Raw genomic sequence first — 20257 nt, 5'->3', positions numbered from 1 at the left:
TGCGAAGCAGCTGTCCCGCTGACCTTTAGGATATTCTCTATTGTGTCAGCAGGTGATACCTATTAGTTAAATGTCAGGTCTCTGGCCACCTCTCTGGCTTGGCACTTCTAGTTCCCTCATGATGCTCCTCATAGCCGCTGACTCATGTTCCCTCATAAAGCTGGGAACACACACACACACACACACACACTGGAGCACTTTTAAAGTTAGACTCAATTACAGTTGAAGACCGAGTTTTGACACTCAGTCTGGAGGTGAGAGGCTTGACTCCCGCTTCCTGTACTCTAGAAGATAACAACTATTGATAACATCTAAGGTGACCTGCCCTGTTTCTGGCAGAGCAGTGATTTTTTAAAAGTCGTTTATCGTGGTCAAATCGCAGTTTTGATCTGCCTTTTTCCTGACAAGCAAATGCAGTGAATGTGCAGAATCCACTCCAAGGTGTTATGAATTTGTCTTGATCAGCGTCTCCGCTTATGAACCATGTGCTGCCGCTTCCCCGGTGCTGCGAGGAGTCTGTTCGCCCAAATGACCGAATACAATATCTCCTACCTCACCTCTGGTGGTATTGAGCCATGCAGGTAGTTTTATGTCCAGGTTTTGAGACATCCGTCTCTGCAACCGAGTCTCCTAGAGATCACATTCATAAATCATTACTTTATTTTGTCAAATGTATTTTAGGGTAATTGGATTGGTGCCTGGACTGTGTTTTTTCAAGTAAAAGAAGTGCATTCCTGCTGCATTTATTTATTTATTTATGTATTTATTTTTTAATACACTCAAGCCGTGGGGAGGCGGCGGCCGTGGTGGTGCTGCAGTCCTGTCTGTGGTTAGGCTTGGACAAAAAAAAAGCACCAGTGGAAGATGGTGGTTAAATGTTACTGAAGTGAACTTGTTGTGCTTTGAGTCTCATGTCACTTTTTTGAAGATTAAACCAAGACCGCAGTCTTTCTCTGAAGAGCAGCAACCGGTTCGAGTCGGTTGTCACCAGAGCGTAATGACATTTCTGTTGTGGTGCTCACAACTGTAAAAAAAAAAAAAAAAAAAGACATTCAAGAGCAACGTCTCCTTTCATAAACAGTGACCCTGCTTCGGCGTTTCTTCGGTACAAACGAGTCCCGATGAAAACTGTTGACATCGTGTTCTGTCGTTAGTCCGGAGCAGCAGGGACACCGCTTCTTGTTGTCCCTTGCCACGCTAGCGAGGTCAAAATATTAATTAGTCCAGTGCCCTGGTTTCTGACCAAATACCTGCCATACTGACATTCCCATCAGCCTCAGCTGTACGCCGTGTTTCGTGCCTCTCAGCAAATGTCAGCACGCTAACATGCTAAGCTAAGATGGTCAACGTGCTGCTTAGCATCCGCACGTCCGTCTTGTCATTGTGAATGTGAAATTCGAGGCTAATTGTCTTTAGTTTTTTGCTTTTTTTTTTGTTTTTTTTTGTTTTTAGGTTTTCAATGCAGTTTGGACCTTATTCCGTAAAATTCTCCGCATGCGGTTTGGAATGCACTGCACTGTTTATTCAGATCCCACAATGACTTGCCGTTCTCCGTCTAATTCTACCTGCATCCATCCATCGATCAAACCACAGATAAAGGAGGAGAACAAGCCGGTGGCCGCGGTCGTCCCCCCGCCGCCTCTGTCAGCGCTGCCGGGCGGCTTCCTCAAGCAGCTGGTCAGAGATTCAGAGAAGGAGACCAAACACAAAGAGCCGGAGGTCAAAGAGGACAAGACAGTGAGTGGTTTCTCATTGGTTTTCGGTTCAGATCAGCTCTCCAAGCTGCTTAAAGATACAGTTGGACATTTTGGGAAACACGCTTATTTGCTTTCTTGCCAAGACGAGAAGGTAGACAGTTAGCGTAGCTTAGCATAAAGACTGCAAACAGGGGGAAACAGCTAGCCTGGCTCTGTCCAGAGTTAACAAAACCCCTCTTGTCAGCACCTCTAAAGTCCACTAACCAGTAGGCGGCTTTGGTTTAGGAGGCAGAGCAGGTCGTCCACTAAACGGAGGGTCGGTCGTTGGTTCGATCCCCGGCTCTTCCGGTCCACATGTCGAAGTGACCTTGGGCGAGATGCTGAACCCCAATACTGCCCCCGATGTATCATTGGTGTGTGTGTGTGTGTGTGTGTGTGTGTATGTATAGAAAAGCCCTTTGTGAATGGGTGAATGTGTCAGAAGTGTAAAGCGCTTTGAGTGGTCGATAAGACTAGAAAAGCGCTATATATAAGTGCAGTCCAATTACATTTCATCACCACATTACATCTCGTTTCTTTATTTAATCATATTTGAAAACGTTCACATAGTCAGGGGCACTGTAGTGCATTAGCTGTTAAAGAAATGTTATGCTGAAATACCTTAAAAATGTGAAGCAGACTATAATGTAATATCTCCACGTTAGCCGACCGATGTTTAATGATAGCGTTAAGTTGGTGCCTGCTCTTTATTTTCTGCACCTTTTTAATGTTGAAATGCCAACGTTAGTTACAAAAGTCGTTATAAAGGACTGAAGATAAAAGTTGTAAACCTTCCCAGCAAAACCCGAACATTTCAGTCTTTGTGTGTCTCTCTTGCATTTTTATTTCAGTTATAGCAGATTGTTATTTCACACAGACGATACTGTCAGGCTCTCATTCTGAGCCAAAAGGCTTTGAATTAACCATAAAAGTAGAAGCCTGTTTTCTGTTACACATCCGTTGCACAAAAGGAATGGACGCCACCGCACGTACGGCGACCCGACCCTCCTCCCGTCGGCTCGCAGATCTGAAGGTCCCCATACCTGCGGTCTGCAGCCGGCCCCTGCCCCTATTTGTTGGCCGGTTGCAGGGACTCCCGGAAACCTACAGGAACCCCAACCACAGCTTCCGTTTTTACGCTCCTCACATTCTAACTAATCAAGATATAACACGTTAATTACTGAACGCAGCTGCTGGTTGGTGGAATTTTGTTGCTTTTGGACAGAGCGAGCTGCTTCCCTCTGTTTCCAGTCTTTATGCTAAGCTAAGCTAAGCAGCTGCCGGTTGTAACTTCACATTCACTGTGCAGACGCGAGAGTGGGATTGATCTTTGTTTTTGCCCCCACAGCCAAACAAACTGAGCGACAACCTCGTGCAACAGTTCCTCGTCCCAGATCAGACCCCTCCGATCCTCGAGGCTGAGATGTCCCTCCGGGCCGAGCAACTGATCAGCAACGGCAGGCAAGGACGCAACTCGGCCCAGTCAGACGGCAAGTCCTCGTCTCAGAGGCGCATAGACAGTCCCGACCCCGGCTGTAGACAGCAAACCAAACAGGATGTGACACCGGAGCCGCCCAGGCTGCAACAGGAAACGATGTCAGAGAAGAAGAGCAGGAGGACGCCACAGGCCGAGCAGAAGAATGAGAGGCTAGAGGAGGTGAAGCAGGTGGAGAAGGAGGAGGAAGGGGTGAAGGAGAGGCAGGAGCCAGAGGGAAGGCAAGCAGACGCGGCTGTAGCAGAGAAGAACAGGACAGAGGTACGTCTGTTACTGTCCCCGTTCATAATGCAGGTCTGAGGTGTAGTTAGATTATAATCAGTGACTAAGTGAGAATAAATTAAAAGCAATCCTAAACAAATTCATTAAATTATCATTTGAAGGATGCGTTAAGGCGTCATTCCAGTTGTTCTGGTGGCACGCATTTTTGTTCTTTAATAAAATTTGACAGTTGTTGTGTTCCCCAGATGTTTATTTCCCCCATGGGGTTGTCAAAGAGTCCAGGTTTCTAGTTCTACATACAGTCACTTTAAAAACAATAACAATAAAAAGAAAAGTAAAAAATAATAAAAGAAAAAACCTTCAAAGCAACACAAGACCTCATCGTCGAAAGACGTGAAACAGAACAAACTGGACAATGCTGGGTAGCTAACGCAAAAAGAACACACAAAAGTCAAATACAACAAAAAGATCATGAAAGAATAAAGATGGATTTAAAGGTTGACAGCGCAGATTCCCTCACTGTGGCCTAGGTGCGGGTTTGTAGGTCAGCATCAGATTTCACCACCACAACACTGGACAGATGAATCGCATGTGATCAAGCCATGTCCGGCCCTTCCTATACTCCCACACAGCTGTGTCTAAAACAGCTGGTCTCTGTAGCTTTTCACCAAACAAGCAGGAGGGAACAGAGCATTTGTTGGGGGACTATTTTCAGCGGCGGATGAATCCACATTTGGTGCTCTGTGTGTGTGTGTGTGTGTGTGTGCTTGTGTGTGTGTGTGGGACTGAGCCAGAAAAAAACTGCAGTGTGTGTGTTCGTGGCGATGGAGGAACCTGTCACCCAGAGCAACAGTGTGACTCACCGATGTGTTTTTAGTGTTTTTTGGACAACGGTGGAGCTCCTCCAGACGTATCAGGATCTGACACACAGACAGTTGTTGTTAGTAGGAGACGTTCACTGTTGGTTCGGGTCTTTTTATGGGATTTGTTGAGTAAAAGCAAATGATGGAATATCACTGAACTTACCCTTTAAATTCTAATTCTGTCTTGAAGTGACTTTTAACGTGGAGTCACAAGCTCCATTTTTAAGTTTTTAGTTCTGGGATAACTTCAGTGTAGACACATGGAGTCAGTCCGAATCAAGCCAACCGACAGAGCGGCGGCAGGGGGGGCTCTGATTGGTCAGGTGTCATGTGTTGGCGAGAGTCGAGCTTAACGATGTATTTGTAATAGCATTATTTTAATGATAACGAATGAAATCTATTCATTATTTCTCCAGCGTATCTGGAGTTACTGCTCCCTCCAGACCATGAATATGCTGCGGGGAGTCTCTAGTGTCTTTGCTCCTCTGTTGTGTCCCTGTCTCTCTCAGGTGAGGGACGTGTGGTATGAAGCTGGAACTGTGTGGTATGTCCAGAAGGACGGTTTCACCCTGGGTGAGATATGAAAACGACACTACCCTACACACACACACACACACACACACACACGAGTCATGCTCACTAACAGCTCATTGTAAAGCATATTTAACATGTTTGCTTCAGTTGATTACACACGGATACGTTAGTTCTCTTTACATATTGAGAAACACAGATAAATCTGTCCGGGCTTTTTTATTTTTCTCATACAACCACAACAAACATCTCATGAATGAGGCCCAGTGACTCTAAACAAGTGATCACAGGTGAGTTAGCTGTGAAGCGGGAGGTGTTATTTTGGGCGCCCCGGTGCCTGGAGGTAAAAAGTCCCATTCGTTTTTACATGACTCACAGTTGGAGCACTTCTACAGGTGGGATCGGCACGAAACCCCCTCGGTTGAATCATCAGTACAAAGGACGCAATAGAAAAGATCTGAATCTTGGATGAAGACAGTAGAAGGTACGAGCCTGTGGATATAAAAGCTTTGGAGGGGAAGTTGTGAACGACTCCCGAGGTACAATTTCGAAGGAAAGATCCAACCGCAGAGCTTTAAATTCTGGGTTACGCTCTGCTAAGGCTGGACAAGAGCTAAAGATTACAGCCCGGAGAAAAGTCGTTTTAGACTCTGCAGCCTCAGTCAATTCACTTTCAGATTCCGGGTCAGTTTTGGATGAGCTCAGTTGCTATGACGCTTCGCTTTGTCCACAAATTCAGCATCAAAGCGTCTGGAGTTCACTCGCTCCGATCCACACCTCGGACTGGCTTCCCCTCCGCGGCAGCGACAGCTGAGGCTCATGGGTACTGTAGTTTTTAGAGCTTTCTGCCAAAATGAAGGACTAGAGCTGCAAGGGCATTACATCATGCAGGAAAGTCCTTTTGAGGAAATTGTTTGGAGAAAATTTTGGAGCCCAGACTAGCGAGAATCACTTGTGGACACAGCGGCTTCTCCCACGGTGCAACTCAACTCAGTTCAGCTCAGTTCAAACGACTCTGTCTCTCCGTCATTAACTTCCTCTGGGAAGTTGAAGTAAATTGGCCACGCTGGTGACAGACTGGTCACCGAGCACCTGTGGAGTCTGTGCACCTTTTCTGAAAGCTCACTTTTCCCCCTCTACACTACGATAGAAGCGGAGCTACGTTTTCATATTCGTAGATTTTAAAGATCCATTTTGAAACGTATCCTAAAAATGGTGTCTCAGCAAAGGAGAAAAGACGTGTCAATCCCACAACAGGTGTTTAATTTCACACTTGATTAATCTGCCAATTATTTTCTCGATGAATTGTTTTGCCGATATAACATCTGAAGGCCGTTTAAATGCGCCGGCCACGGTTTTTTTACCGCCCAAGCTGATACCATCAGGTGTCTTGTTTCGCCCAACCAACAGTCCAAAACCCCCAAATATTCATATAAGTTGTAACATAGAGACCAGGAAAAAAGCACATTTTTAAATCTGAGAAGGTTAAGCAGGAAAATGTTTGGCCCCTTAAACAATTAATCGATTATCAAAATAGTTGCTGATTGACTTTCTGTCAGCCAGTTAATTAATCAACTACTTGTTCCAGCTCAGCTTTCAACACTAGTGTGAACGTGTAAATGGTCTCAATGATTTGGCCTTGATGCGTGCGTGGATTAGCGGGGGACTGATCCACGCACGATCTCCAGGAATGTCCTAGTCTGTTACGTTACCTTCGTATCATGTCACAGAGAAGTCACGGCGGAGTCCCTGTGTCTCTCCTGATGCTGCTGCTGCTTGGGTCCGCTCCGCATCCATCTGTTCGCTTTATCCAGCCAGCAACCTCGCATCCATCCATCCATCCAGCCACTTACTGCGCCGCAGTGCGCTAATCCCGTTAGACCTTCATATTCCCCCGCATGGCCCTCTGACTCCACACCCCTGACCCGGCTCTTTAATGCGCAGGGATCAGAGAATTACGACTAAACTAAAGCTCGCCCGGAGAGACGTGTTTACACAGCCGTGCGCTGTGGACCTGACTTGACCCTGGGCGACTCATTTCCAGCACTCGGGGTTAATAACAGGCGTTCTGGTCGTTGGGGGAGTTTGATAATTGTTCTCTCGTTTCAGCCACTCAGCTGAAGCCAGATGAAGGCACACCTGAACTCCCAGAAGGCCGAGTGAGGGTCCGACTGCAGGCGGATGGGTCGCTGCATGACGTCACCGAGTACGAAATCGAGAAGGTAGCTCAGTTCTTTTTTTCAATTTGGACACGTTTCTGTCTCCGCCAACTTCATGTTGCGCTTCCAAAAAAGCTGGGGGGGACTCAGAGGACACAAAGGTCAAAACTGAAGCAGAAGAGGTTGAGATATCCAGTATCAGAGAATGATACTACAGAAGAACCGGCTTTAGAGTAAAAGTTGTTTGCTGAGTGTGAGCGAAAAGATGTCTGTAATGTTTAAATATATAAACAGGGAGGAAATAAGAGGAAACTGGCTGAAATGGAAACAGAATTCTGCTGCCAGATGTTCTGCTGTTGGTAGACAACGTACGTCAGAGAAATGATATAATAAGGAGAATTTACATAAATTTACATTTAGACAATCAAGCCAGAGATTGTAAATTAAATCGCTGTCAGATTTATTCCAGTTTTTCTTTTTTCACCCCTTGATAAACGCCTTAAAAGAAGAAAGAAGTCTGGGAGTCAAAGTGGAGGATTTTTACGTTTAGCCTTCACTTAAGTCCAAAATCTTTCTTTTAGAAGTTCTAAAAAAACTGGATCCAACATGTCCCGTAATGCAGCCAGCAGAGCATCTTTTCATTAGACACTGCCTGGTAAATCCAACTCCACACACCCAGTTTGTCGCAGGATTCGTGTTTTCAAGGGCCGGTTACGAAGGTTCAGCAGTTTTCCCAATCCCAGGTAAACTAACCCCTTGGTGTAGAATACGCGAGCGTCCCCTCTAACGCATCCAATGCCTCCCTCCACAGTGTAACCCGTCGGAGCTGGATCTGTGTGAAGATCTGAGCGACCTGCAGAGGGTGAATGAATGCGGGGTTCTGCACACGCTGACCAGTCGCGCCAAAGCCGACATGCCGCTCACGCACGCCGGACCCAACCTGGTCAGCTTCTGGCCCCCGCTACGGGCCCACAGCAAGGTGAGATCGAACCACCACAGGTTCACAGGCAGATGATTGACCTGCCGATTAGTTTTTGGGGATTGATCAGTGATACAGTGATAGAAAAGGAAGAGCAGCAGCTTCTCAGACTGGAGCAGCTGGAGCAGGCAAATATTTTGGCATTTTTGCTTGAAAAATGACTCTTCTCCAAATAGTTCCCAATGAATTTTCTATTGATCAACCAGTGGATGAAGAAACTCGCTGTTTGAGCTCCAAACCATTTTCATTCACTCTTTCCTCCCCTTATTTTTCTGTCAGACCCCAAAGTCTCGGCGAGGAGAGTCGGTGTGGGATGCTCCTCCGGCTCTGGCTGCCTTGGTCAAACGGGTCTATGTGTCCATGGTGGGCAGCAGGAGAGACCACAGCGTGTGCGCGGTGGGACGCAGCGGGACCGGGAAGACCACCGCGTGCCAGGCCTTCACGCACGCTCTCCTCAAACAAGCCGGAACAACCGGAGAGAACATCAGCGGTGAGCGCGGCGGCCGCAGGGATGGCGCTTCGCGTCCGCGCCTCGCGGACAGTTTATTGATGTTCTTTCTCTCTCACTAGCGGAGCGCGTGCAGGCCATGTTCACCATCCTGAGGTCTTTTGGCTGCGTGAGCTCCCAGCACAGCGACGCTTCATCTCGGTTCGCCACGGTCTTCTCACTGGACTTTAACCACGCTGGACAAGCCGCCGCCGGACACCTGCAGGTACGCAACACGCACACAAACGCGTTTCACGGAGTCAAAGTTACCCAGTGTCCTCCTGTCCCTTTCCAACCTTCTCACCCTCCACGCTCTCTGCTGCCTCTCCCTCAGACCATGATGCTGGACAAATGGACAGTGTGTCGGAAAACCCCAGGAGACAGTAACTTCCTGGTCTTCTCTCAGATGCTGGCAGGACTCAGCACAGAGATGAGGTAACCTCCGGTGCTGGAGAGTAGATTCACTCACGTACTGGACTTAAGTAGTTTTTGAGGTGCTTTACATCAGTATATCCACTTTGTCTTGCTTTATACTTCTACTGCACAACACGCAGGATGGATATATTGCACTGGTTACCAGTTGCTCCGGGTTTTACATTAAAAAGACATATGAGCAGCTTATAAAACACGAGACATTAAGATTAAACAGGTGGTTGCCAACAGTTTTGATCAGTTGTTTTCAGTTCCACAAGAGACATTTCTCCTCTAAACTCTAAAAAGACCAAAAATTATTATACATTTTTGTACCAGAGGTTTGTTTTTTCTTCTTTCCCATGAATCATCTCATGACCCCTCAGGTTTATCTGGTGACCCCCTGGAGGGGCCCGGCCCCCAGGTTGGGAACCAGTGGACTAAACTCTGGTCCCTGTCTCTCACGTAGCTAAAAGCAGCTCCAGCAGTAAAACGCTGCCAAAGCCTCCGTGACTCAGGATCAATGATCCATTAGAATCAGAGACCAGTCACAGGAGACGGGTCCCTGCACAGTGAAGTACTTTTACTGTGATAGTGGAGCTACAGGAAGTACTTTTACTGTGATACTAGAACTACAGGAAGTACTTTTACTGTGGTAATGTGACTACAGGAAGTACTTTTACTGTGACTACAGGAAGTACTTTTACTGTGACTACAGGAACTACAGGAAGTACTTTTACTGTCATACTGGAACTACAGGAAGTACTTTTACTGTGATACTAGAACTACAGGAAGTACTTTTACTGTGGTACCATGACTACAGGAAGTACTTTTACTGTGATACTTTGACTAAGGAAGTACTTTTACTGTAATACAGGAACTAGATGAAGTACTTTTACTGTGATACTGGGACTACAGGAAGTACTTTTACTGTGATACAGGAACTAGATGAAGTACTTTTACTGTGATACAGGAACTACAGGAAGTACTTTTACTGTGATACTGGAACTACAGGAAGTACTTTTACTGTGATACTTTACCGTGATACTTCTGAAAATTTACTTAAGTAGGATTGTGAATGCAGGACTCTTTACTTCTACACTAAGGGATGATTTCTACATTGTTTTACTGGCACTTTTACTCTCTCCACCACTGATGACCTCGCTCTTCCGTGTGTAACTCAATGCTGATTTGATAACACAGTTTCACATATATATTTTCCTGTTGTTATTTCTTCGTTAGGACAGAACTGCAGCTGCACCAGTTCCCTGAATCCAACTCGTTTGGCATTGTTAATCCCACCAAGGTACAGTCAGCGCAACAGAAGTGTTACGTGTGTGTTTGGGTTCGGGGGGTGGGGGGCAGGATTTGGAAGTAGCGGTTCCAGGCGCAGGTCGTTAGAAGCACGGAGGAATGAAGGTCGCAAATTCTGACGCCGGCCTTCGGGAACTGTGACCGTCCTGTAGTTAAGAAAAGAGGAGTGTGGGTGAGAACGACTGGAAATCATTACGAGTCGAAGCTGTGATCCCCGCATTTGCAGTCTCACAACACGACTGGCAGAAGTAAATCAAATCAGGGGAGAAAAACTTGAATCTATCCCACGAACGTCCTCCACCTTGATGAAGGTGCAACACTAAATCACAGGAAAGGTAAAGTTTACTTCTCCGGGTAGGAAGACGGTGGATCTGGCAGGACTTGCTCAGAACTTGAGACCTTCTGACTCGCGAATACACTTGAGCTGACTGTATTTTAAACCCTGTTCACAGCAATATTAAAAAAAACATTTCCTGATCGCCATGAATTACAAGCCAACACGTGAGATGTCCGGAACACGGTGTGTGTTTGCGATGTTCCTGTCAACACAGTGCTCGTGTCAGGGTGAAGTACCGAGGGAAGAAAAATAGAAAATTGAGCCAAAAGGGGTTTTGAAGAGGCAAATCCGTGCAGTGAAGAGACGGGAGATGAGCTGTGACTCAGCTGTTCTTCCTCCTTATCAAGTGGCTGATTTCCACACACAGCAAAGACAGACCGTCCCTCCTCCCTCCCTGTCTGTCTGTCTGTCTGTCCTCAGGTTGAGGAGAAACAACGCGCGTCCGTCGCCTTCACCAAGCTGCTGACCGCCATGGAAACGCTGGGCTTCTCCGCCGGCGAGCAGAAGGCGATATGGCACGTTCTGGCCGGCATCTACCATCTGGGAGTTGCCGGGGCCTGTAAAGGTAAAACTGATTCCTCGTCACACAGTGGTAGTAAGCCCTCGAGACACGTGTTTGTGTTTCTATACTGGTGAGGACATTCATTGTGATATTGCGTCTAACCTTTGCCATCACAACCCCCAGCCCCTAACCCTAACCTCCACCCTCTAAACCCAACCCCCAACCCCCTAAACCAAACCTCCACCCCTAATCCTAACCCTAACCCCCCCCCACCCCCAACCCCAACCCCCTAATCCTAACCCCAACCCCCTAACCCCCAATTATTATTGTTATTATAGTTGTTATTGTTATTTCCTTCCTATTCTCTCTTTCTGATTCTTTTCCTGTCTTGTGAATCTTGCAGGTGCACAGGTACATTTCTTTCCCTTTTGATTGCATGTGTCCTTTAAATGCTCTGAAAACCTGGAATCAAATCATAAGTTTTTCTCTATAACGTCAAATATTTATAACTAAAAAAGCAACAATCAAAGTTAAAGCTCAGGAAAATTCTGTATTATTTATTTAGAGTTTAACACACACACACACACAAAACTCATCTCATCTCCTTGACCAGATGCGTGTGGTTGTGCTGAGGTCTGGCAAAATAAGCAAACAGCCAACTGTACTTAACAAGCCTCATCAAATTCTGAGACAGGTTTTGCTAAATCCTGACTGGTGCACAGAAACACGCAGCGTCACCTTTTTTAAAATCCTTTAAAAACTGCTGACCTACACAACACGTCCCGAGGGCTCCGCACCAAAATGCCTCAGCCATCAGTGGTAAAGAAAAATCACCAAAACGGTCACGACGTGAGGGGATTCTGTTGCTTTTTTACCACTGGAGTGACACGCTTTTCCCTGAAAATGTTGCTGAACCGACCCTCACACCGTGACCGGTGTCCTCCCTCGGTAGCCTTTGTCACAATCACGTCGCTTCTGTGTTTGCGCTTCCTTTGCGCAGTGGGCAGGAGACAGTTTGTGAGCTTCGACAGCGCTCAGGCGGCCAGCAGCGTGCTGGGTTGTGAGGGAGAGGAGCTGCACACCGCTGTGTTCAAACATCACCTCCGACAGCTGCTGCAGAGAGCCACCGGAGGCAGCAGAGAGAGAAATCCCGCTGCCGAATCGGAGGAGGGTGAGAGACACGCGCGCACACACACAAGCAAACACCCGCTAAAGGCGTCGCCTTTGGGAGGCAAAAGCAGGGGTAACCAGGGTAGGCCCGAGGTTGAGGGGGGTCCTTCAGAGAGCAGAGGTGGACCAGAGTAGACCAGACTGAGGATCGATCCAGTCCTTCTTAAGGTCCACAGCTACGATCTCTTAGTCATTAGGGTTCACCAGCAAGGGACCATGAACGTCTGCAACACATTTCATGCCAATCTAGCAATTTCACCCTGGTGTTGAACAGCCAGACCAGCCAGTTAAGATGGCCACCGCCACCACACGCACATTCATGTTCATTAAGAGTGAGAAAACCTTCTTAGACCACGTCTTCATTCCTTTGTTTCTGGTCTCTGCAGGTCCCAGGTTGACGGCTGCCCAGTGTGTTGATGGAATGGCTGCGGGACTCTACGAAGAACTCTTCGCTGCCATAGTCTCACTCATCAACAGGTGCGTGGATGCATCTCGGCTCATTTTGAAAACATTGTTCCCGTTTGAAAAAAGACGCGCATCCGCAGATTTCCCTAAACGTCGAACCGTTCGTTGAACTCGGTCCTGAAATGATGCGGTCTAGCATTTACACTGAAAGACAAAGTTACCGAGCAACCGTGAAACATATTGAAACAGTCATACATGCCAGGTGCCTTCATGCCTTCGGGCTTTGTTTGGTGTACTGGTATTTTCTTGGTCTCGTGGTACACTTCTATATAAAATGGGTAAGGAACCTCATTTTCTGGCCACATTTCCGTTTTCGTGTGTCGTACGGATCAGATGATCTCTACTTCCTCATGCGTTTTCCACGTGGCTGTACCCGCTCACAGCAGCCACCCCTTGTTTGCTCATAACACGCATCCATGCGCGGCGCACATGAAGCGGGATATGCTTTGTTGGCAGGGCTCTGAGCGGTCAACAGCTGACGTTAGCCTCTGTCATGGTGGTGGACACACCGGGCCTGAGGAACCCGAGGCACTCTGCAGAGGAACGAGGGGCCGGCTGGTCCGAGCTCTGCCACAACTACCTGCAGGAGAGGCTGCTGGAGCACCTCCACGCACACACCTTCAGGAACACGCTGGACAGATACGCACAGGTACCGTGGGGTCTAAGCTCACACGGGTCCAACTGGTTTAAAGCCTGAACATCTGTCCTCTCATTTCACGTCTCCCAGCTCTGCACACAGAAAAGGAATGTTGGTAATAATACGCTACAAAATCATGTGTTTTCAAAAACAGAGTTACAGAAGGTTCACATCTTCTTACTGAAGAGTACTTTTTCCACAGATGTACTGTCACACACACACACACACACACACACACACACACACACACACACACACACACACACACACACACACACACACACAGTGGCCCTCTTGAGACCAGATTTTATATATATATATGTGATGTGATTGGATTATTTTTATTATTGATGCATTTTAATCTCGCAGCAGGTCAAGTCGGGACTAATTCTGACCACTCTGTGTTCTGCTGAGTAGTTTCATCTATAATAATCCATCATATTTTATTTCATGAGCATGAGTTTCATATGTAAAATCTGAACCCCCCCAAGTCACTGGTAATTATAGTTCTCAATTGTAGTGGAGTGGAGTTGAATAAAGTTGAATAAATAAATCAACAGTTTTCATTCACATTGATCCTTCACACACTTAGATAGATAACGATACAGCAGTTTGACGGTGCGTTGTCTGTTCCAGGAGAAGATCCCAGTGGAGTTTGAGTGTCCGGAGAGCAGCCCGGCGGAGGTGGTGTCTGCCATCGACCAGCCGCCTCCTCAGGTACACATCTGCACGTAAACCTGGGAATGAGAATCGCAGCCACATGATCCTAGCAGGTTTTCAACATTTCAGATTCTACGCACAGTTTATGTTTACAATCCATCTGAAACGTTCCTGCATTCTTTTTTTTTTCCGGGTTTCTCCTCATGCGAGTCGAGGGACTATGGATAGAGGGTGTTTTACAATGTGCTGTACAGATTGTAAAGCGTGCCAGATCCTGCAGTAACCGCAGGTCACGCCAAGCAAAGGAACAACTGCCCCAGGGGACTGGGGGCTAAATGTCCCTCTCACTTTTCAAAATGCTATTTTTCTCCCAATCCTCCACTTTCATAGTTGCAGATTTTCATCTAAGAACTGTCTAATCAGGTGCATCCTACTGACCAGCCAGTAGACCAGATAAGAGAGGGGTTTATAGAAATGTTGATTGTGTGGCGGAGGGACTTCAGCCCTGAGTTTTGCCCGTCAGGCTACATAAAGTCTGCCCTAGCCATCTGGTCCCGGTTGTTGGGGCTGTAAACAGCCTGAGAGAAGTACTTCCACTTTCTCTGCTTGTTCATCATTTAATCTTTTTTTTTTTTTTTTTTTGCTGTTACTGCTCTACAAAAGACGCCAAGATCTCAGACCTCAATTAAATATAAAACAGTAAAGCCCAGTTCTCTTTTGGCAGCATTTATCTCATACTGTGGTGAACTGTTTCTCGAGATTCAATTAAGACTGCTCTACCCTGCCGTTTCCTCCTCAGACGATGAATGTATAAAAATATTTCTCTCTTTCTTTCCGCTCCATCCACCATTTGACAGGGCCAGAAATTTTCAAAGCTTTAGCTCAATTTATGCTTGAAAAACAGTGACAGCTCGTGTTGCTCTTTTGGGGTAATCCTATATTATGTGTGTGTGTGTGTGTGTGTGTGTGTGTGTGTGTGTGTGTGTGTGTGTGTGTGTGTGTGTGTGTGTGCGCGCGCGCGCGCGCGCCTGTGTCTGTGTTTAAGGTCCGGGCGGCAGATGGAGACCCCAGAGGTCTGTTATGGGTTCTGGATGAGGAGATGGTGACACCAGGCTCCAGCGAGAACAGCGCCCTGGGGAGAGTCTGCCAGTATTACGACAACACTGGTAAAATCTAGAGAGACACACAAACACAGAGTCTCCCTCAGTGTGTGTGTGTGTGTGTGTGTGTGTGTGTGTGAGGGTGAGATCCATAAAACATGCAGTGTTAATTCAGGGTTGGATATTGTAAATTCGTTTGCCCCCGCAGTGCGTCAGTGCGAGCAGCCGCTGCAGTGTGAGGTGAACCATCTGATGGGCTGCGACCCCGTCCGCTACGACCTGACTGGATGGTTCGGCCTGATCCAGAACAACCCGTCTGCTCTCAACGCCATCTGTCTGCTCCAGAACTCCACCATGTGAGTCCGTTTAAAGGCCCGGGAGGCAGAACGCCGATACGCGGCGATGTCACGTCTAAGTGAACATCTTACTGTTTGGCCTGGTAAATATTAAGATTCACATTTCGACCAGAAGGCTGGGGGTCACTGCCACACAGGAAGCGTTAGAACTACATAAAATGGCCAAATGGGAAATCTCAATGCTTCCCATAATGCTTTAGGGGATGTGAGGTGTAATGTTGCTGTGGATTCAGGGTGGGCTATAACTGGAGCCCCATTTTTTCAGCCCTATTTGCTCACATTTTGTTAAACCGGCACCGTTAAAAGTCTGCCAAATTGGCTATTAGCAGTCGGTGTTTGCACTGTACCAATGGATGTCCGGACATCTGTCACTGGATCACTGTGATTCTGAGGAAAACCTCAAAACCTGGCGATTCTCAGGCAGGTTCTGCAGGTAGGAGGAGCGTCTTTTCTTCTTAGAACCCCAGAGTGGATTTATGGGTGTCCATTCGTGATGGATACCTGAGACAGTGAAATGCTACGGGGGTGGAGAGTTGGTAAGTTGTATTCCGATCTGCACTGTGTGTGGGCTACACAGATTTCTGCTCAATCACACATCTCAGTAAACAGTTACACTTTCCTGTACGCTGGCAATCCTGACTATGCACTTGCAGATTCCACTTCTGCTCCGGTTTCACATCCAACGAGTATATCCAAATAAATGAGCGCATTTCGGTTGCATGGTGGGGACCTTTTATCCTTTATTGACAGTATTGGACACTCACGTTAGTGAGCGCAGTTGGGTAATCTGATTACTGCACCTGCTGACCCTTAAACATGCTCTCGTGTCAAATGTGATGTGCCAACTTCTTCTTCTTCTTCTTCTCCTTCTGTTTTCCTCAGAGGGGTGGTGAAGGCCATGTTTACCCCCAGAATCTCTGTGCCCCCAATGTGTCAAGGTCTGGGGGGTTTGGAGGGCGGCAGCCAGCGCTCTCTGCAGAGGAACGGCACCATTAGGAAAACTTTCAGCGGGGGGATGGCAGCCGTACGCAGACACTCCCAGTGTATTGCAGTGAAACTACAGGCAGTAAGTGTTCCAGTACACGCCTTATCACCTTTTTGCAATATGTAGTAAAACTGGACTGGGCCCCTCTCTCACTGTCCCCGTCCCGCAGGACGCCCTGGTGAACTTGATTCGCCGAGCCAGGCCGGTGTTCCTGCAGTGTGTGAGTGCAAAGACCGACACCGGAAGTTTCGACGTCCCGGCTCTGAGAGTCCAGCTGCACTCCACGCAGATCCTGTCGGCCCTGCAGCTCTACCGCACAGGTCAGCGCGTTCCCACCGGTAGCACTTTGCTGGAATCCGCCCTTGTCGGGCATTTTTGGAGCAGTATATAGACAATATCGATAAACGGTTTACAACACACCGTAATGTACAGAATCCCAGAGGTGTCACGGAAAAAAATGTTTGTGCAAGATTTAATAACTGGCGCTCTTGATTTAGTGGAACTTTTCACCTTCGTGGCACTGGCCTCGTCCTTCACGTAGCCTTCACCCTCTGTCCATGGAATCGCTTGTGATCGCACGTGACGCGTTTTAGTTTGATGTTGGGCTGAGACACGTGGATACGCTTTGGGTTTTGGCCGTTATAGTTATTTCCAATCCCTTAAACAGAATGTTTCAGGATGCCATCCGCTCTAGAGAAACTCTTAACTGTCTTCGTCATCTGCCTCAAACTCCCAGCCGATTGAAAGGTGTTTCATTCTCATTCTCCGTAACTAATCATATCATATCTCTAACTGGCGTATGAACAGTTATTGAATGAATGATAAGACAGTAAAGCTCAGCTGTTACCATGTTTAATAGAATATAATTCAACACATGTATAAAGAATTAGTGGTGGTGGGTTTAAAACTTTTCATAAAAGGGTTCAAAACTCATGACGACATGTATCATAATAATGTTGAAAGTAAAATAGAGAAATCTAGTTGTAATGAACTGTAATGAATGCGATTAATTCATCCATGTAATGTAAATTACATGGATGAATATAGAAAAAGAAGACACTGTGTTTCATATTTATATAAAGCATGAAGATTACATCTGTGATATATTATATTTATGCTTTATATGATTGTTCTAGGTGTTGACAAATCCATTGACGAAAACCCTAATAGCTCCTACAACTGCATTAAAGTGTGTTGTAAAACATGTGTTAATTGTTTAGCTACTGCTTAAAAAAATGCTCAAGTAGGAGGCTTTGAAATAAATGACAAGTTGGTGAAAATGAAAAGTTTGGCCAAACCTCAGACTGGTGGCAATTTGTTCTTTAAATGCAAAACTGTGCGAAAACTGGCACTCGCCTACCTGAGATGAGGAATTAAGCGCAGGCAGCCCACGCTCCAGCTCCGGGTGAGGTTTCCTTCCATCCGAGCAGGTTTAGCCTTTTAGGTCCATGCTCCACTTTCTTATCTCTTTTCATAAAGTCTGCCTATTTTTACCTGGACTGGCACAGTGCTGCTGAGTAAACAGGAGCCACAGCACAAGTTGTTTCCAAGGAGCCGCAGACTGAATTTAAACAGATTATGCTGCAGGATTAAAGTGAGAACAGTTGCGCTGATCTGGGACCGGTTCTGGATTCAGCTCAACGAGAAACTCATTACAAACTGCTCATTATAAGAATGATACATTTGGAAATAAATACAGGATGTCTGTGTATTACGTGTTCTGCGTAGCTGCTCATTACGAGGCTATCGATACCCCCCTCTTTGAGCCCAGGCTGTGTTTAGGGCCAACATCCAGCCTGGTGATTTGACAGTCAGAGAAACAAAATAAGCAGAGTTCACAACACAAGGCTCTTAGCACACCAGGCCTAAGAGTTTCTCCTTCAGTACTTAATGAACAGGAGTCGCGGCAGAGTTGATGAGGAAGCCGAACCTTCCTGGGTCTTTTGTTGACAACCTACCAACAATGCGTTTAAACCGAGCCTATGTAATTTGTGACAGTCTCGTCGTTTCGTCTCTCCAGAGTCACAGAATCCTGTTTCGGTTGAAGCATTTAATGTGAAGACGTACAACCACGTTGACTGCATTGTACCGTGTGCGAACTAAGATAACATGAGATCAGATAAGGCTTTATTGATCACCATGCGGGAAATTCAGGTGTTGCGGCAGCAAAGTGACGGGGCACTAAGTACAGATAAATAGAGAAGAAGCCGTCTATGAATAAGAAGTCAAATAACATAATAATAATGATAATAATAAATAAGAATAGAAGTAAGTAAAAAACTATGCAAGAGCAAATCGAAATGTAGGAAATATTTGCACAGCAGCAGTCAACAGGAAGCACCGAGAGCAGAATATCACCGTAACACGATGTCCATGAACAACGCTCCTGTTGCCCAAAACCACAGAAATAACAAGCAAACGTACTGAGCTCAGGTCATAGACATTTCACAACTGATAGGAGGATATGCTGAAAAATAGAGGATCGGTCAATCTGTATGGCTGCCATTTGTACGGGGTTGATTTTCTTTTTCCAGCTAAAAGATGCACTTTTAAAAGGAACTGCTGGTCTGCCAAACATATTACCGCACAATCGAATGAATTTTAAACAGTAACATCAGAAAATTGGAATTAATGTCATTCTACGGTTCATTTCTCACAGTTCTGCTTTGGGGTCAAGGTGAATTTGATGGGGACACCTTCGCCTCCAGTCTGAACTGGGTTACAGCAACACACACACTCACTTGGTCTTTAACAAGCCCCAGATGTCGTGAGCGGCTTGTGCTCTCATGTGTCGCATTTTTCCGCTACGGTTTCTCCAGGGATCAATAAAGTTTCGTCTCGCAGAGCAACATGTTTTTATCCACAAACTGTTTGGACTCATTTTTACTTTTAATTTACTTTTCATTTTTCCTGCCACTCCAGACGAAGGCTCGCATTTCGAAAACAATTCTGGGTCTAATTCTGGATTTCTTTCTCTGTCTGCTTCTCTGTCCCAGGTTATCCAGAGCACATGACTTTGAGTGACTTCAGGTGTCATTTCCAGGCATTGTCCCCTCCCATTATGAAACGTTACGCTTCAATGTTTGTCAGCCACGATGAGAGAAAGGTCCGGTGGCACATCACAGCAGCTCGCGCTCTCTCACAAAACACCATGTCTGTGATCTTGAGCTCGGGGTAAATGAGTTGTGTTCCTCTCTCCGTGTCTCAGGCGGTGGAGGAGTTGCTGGTTGAGTTGGATCTGGATAAAAGGTGCACCGTCGTGGGAGCCAGCAGGGTGAGAACAGGTTTGAACTAATCTAATCAAGCAGCGGGACTGGAATCCAGCCGATGTGACTCTTCTGGTCTCCTTCCTGCTGTGTCTCAGGTGTTTATGAAGCGAGGTGTGCTGAGCTACCTGGAGCAGCAGAGGGACCAGCAGGTCACCGGCTGGTTGGTCTATCTACAGGCCGCCTGCATGGGACACCTGGCCCGTCAGAAGTACCGCAAGCTCAAGGTCGGTGTCCCTCTTCACGCCGCCAAGCTCTCGTCTGAACGAGATTAGTCTGCCGATTGTTTTATTATTTTCTCTTTTAGTCTATAAAATGTCAAAAAATACCAATGAAACACCCATCGCAGTTTCTCGGAGCTGAGAGTGGCGTCTTCAAACTCCTTGCTTTGTCGGACTAACGGTTGAAAACCCTGAAAACATTCAATTTATCCTCATAAAGTCACCATGCGTAGGATTTTTGAGCGATTCTAGCATCTTTCAAATGCTTCTGGTGGCATTAATTCCATAATTTATGCAGTTTTTCTGCTCTCTACTCAAAGGTTGGGTTTTTTTGTACTGTTGTCAGTTTGGGGATTAAACC

General features: G+C 46.5%; 1 protein-coding gene across 1 annotated transcript in view; it reads left to right on the top strand.

Annotated features, from left to right (window-relative positions):
* The first annotated feature begins 560 nt into the window (after nt 1-560).
* LOC120806619 (unconventional myosin-XVIIIb-like) overlaps nt 561-20257 on the top strand; it is a 44218-nt gene continuing 24521 nt past the window's right edge. Inside the window, exons 1-22 of the mRNA XM_040157959.1 lie at nt 561-581; nt 1594-1737; nt 3085-3492; nt 4826-4889; nt 6957-7069; nt 7818-7985; nt 8265-8475; nt 8556-8698; nt 8807-8907; nt 10126-10189; nt 10955-11099; nt 12037-12207; nt 12593-12683; nt 13128-13320; nt 13945-14025; nt 15014-15134; nt 15277-15424; nt 16307-16490; nt 16579-16729; nt 19406-19515; nt 19618-19683; nt 19774-19902. Coding sequence (XP_040013893.1) covers nt 576-581; nt 1594-1737; nt 3085-3492; nt 4826-4889; nt 6957-7069; nt 7818-7985; nt 8265-8475; nt 8556-8698; nt 8807-8907; nt 10126-10189; nt 10955-11099; nt 12037-12207; nt 12593-12683; nt 13128-13320; nt 13945-14025; nt 15014-15134; nt 15277-15424; nt 16307-16490; nt 16579-16729; nt 19406-19515; nt 19618-19683; nt 19774-19902 — 3012 coding nt within the window. The 5' untranslated portion in view covers nt 561-575. The remainder of the gene's footprint in view (nt 582-1593; nt 1738-3084; nt 3493-4825; nt 4890-6956; nt 7070-7817; nt 7986-8264; nt 8476-8555; nt 8699-8806; nt 8908-10125; nt 10190-10954; nt 11100-12036; nt 12208-12592; nt 12684-13127; nt 13321-13944; nt 14026-15013; nt 15135-15276; nt 15425-16306; nt 16491-16578; nt 16730-19405; nt 19516-19617; nt 19684-19773; nt 19903-20257) is intronic.

This window comes from Xiphias gladius, chromosome 20, assembly GCF_016859285.1.
Source record: "Xiphias gladius isolate SHS-SW01 ecotype Sanya breed wild chromosome 20, ASM1685928v1, whole genome shotgun sequence".
NCBI classification, from domain to species: Eukaryota; Metazoa; Chordata; class Actinopteri; order Istiophoriformes; family Xiphiidae; genus Xiphias; species Xiphias gladius.
The sequence above is the reverse complement of the archived record's forward strand: the minus strand, read 5'-3'. Positions and strand labels throughout refer to the sequence as shown.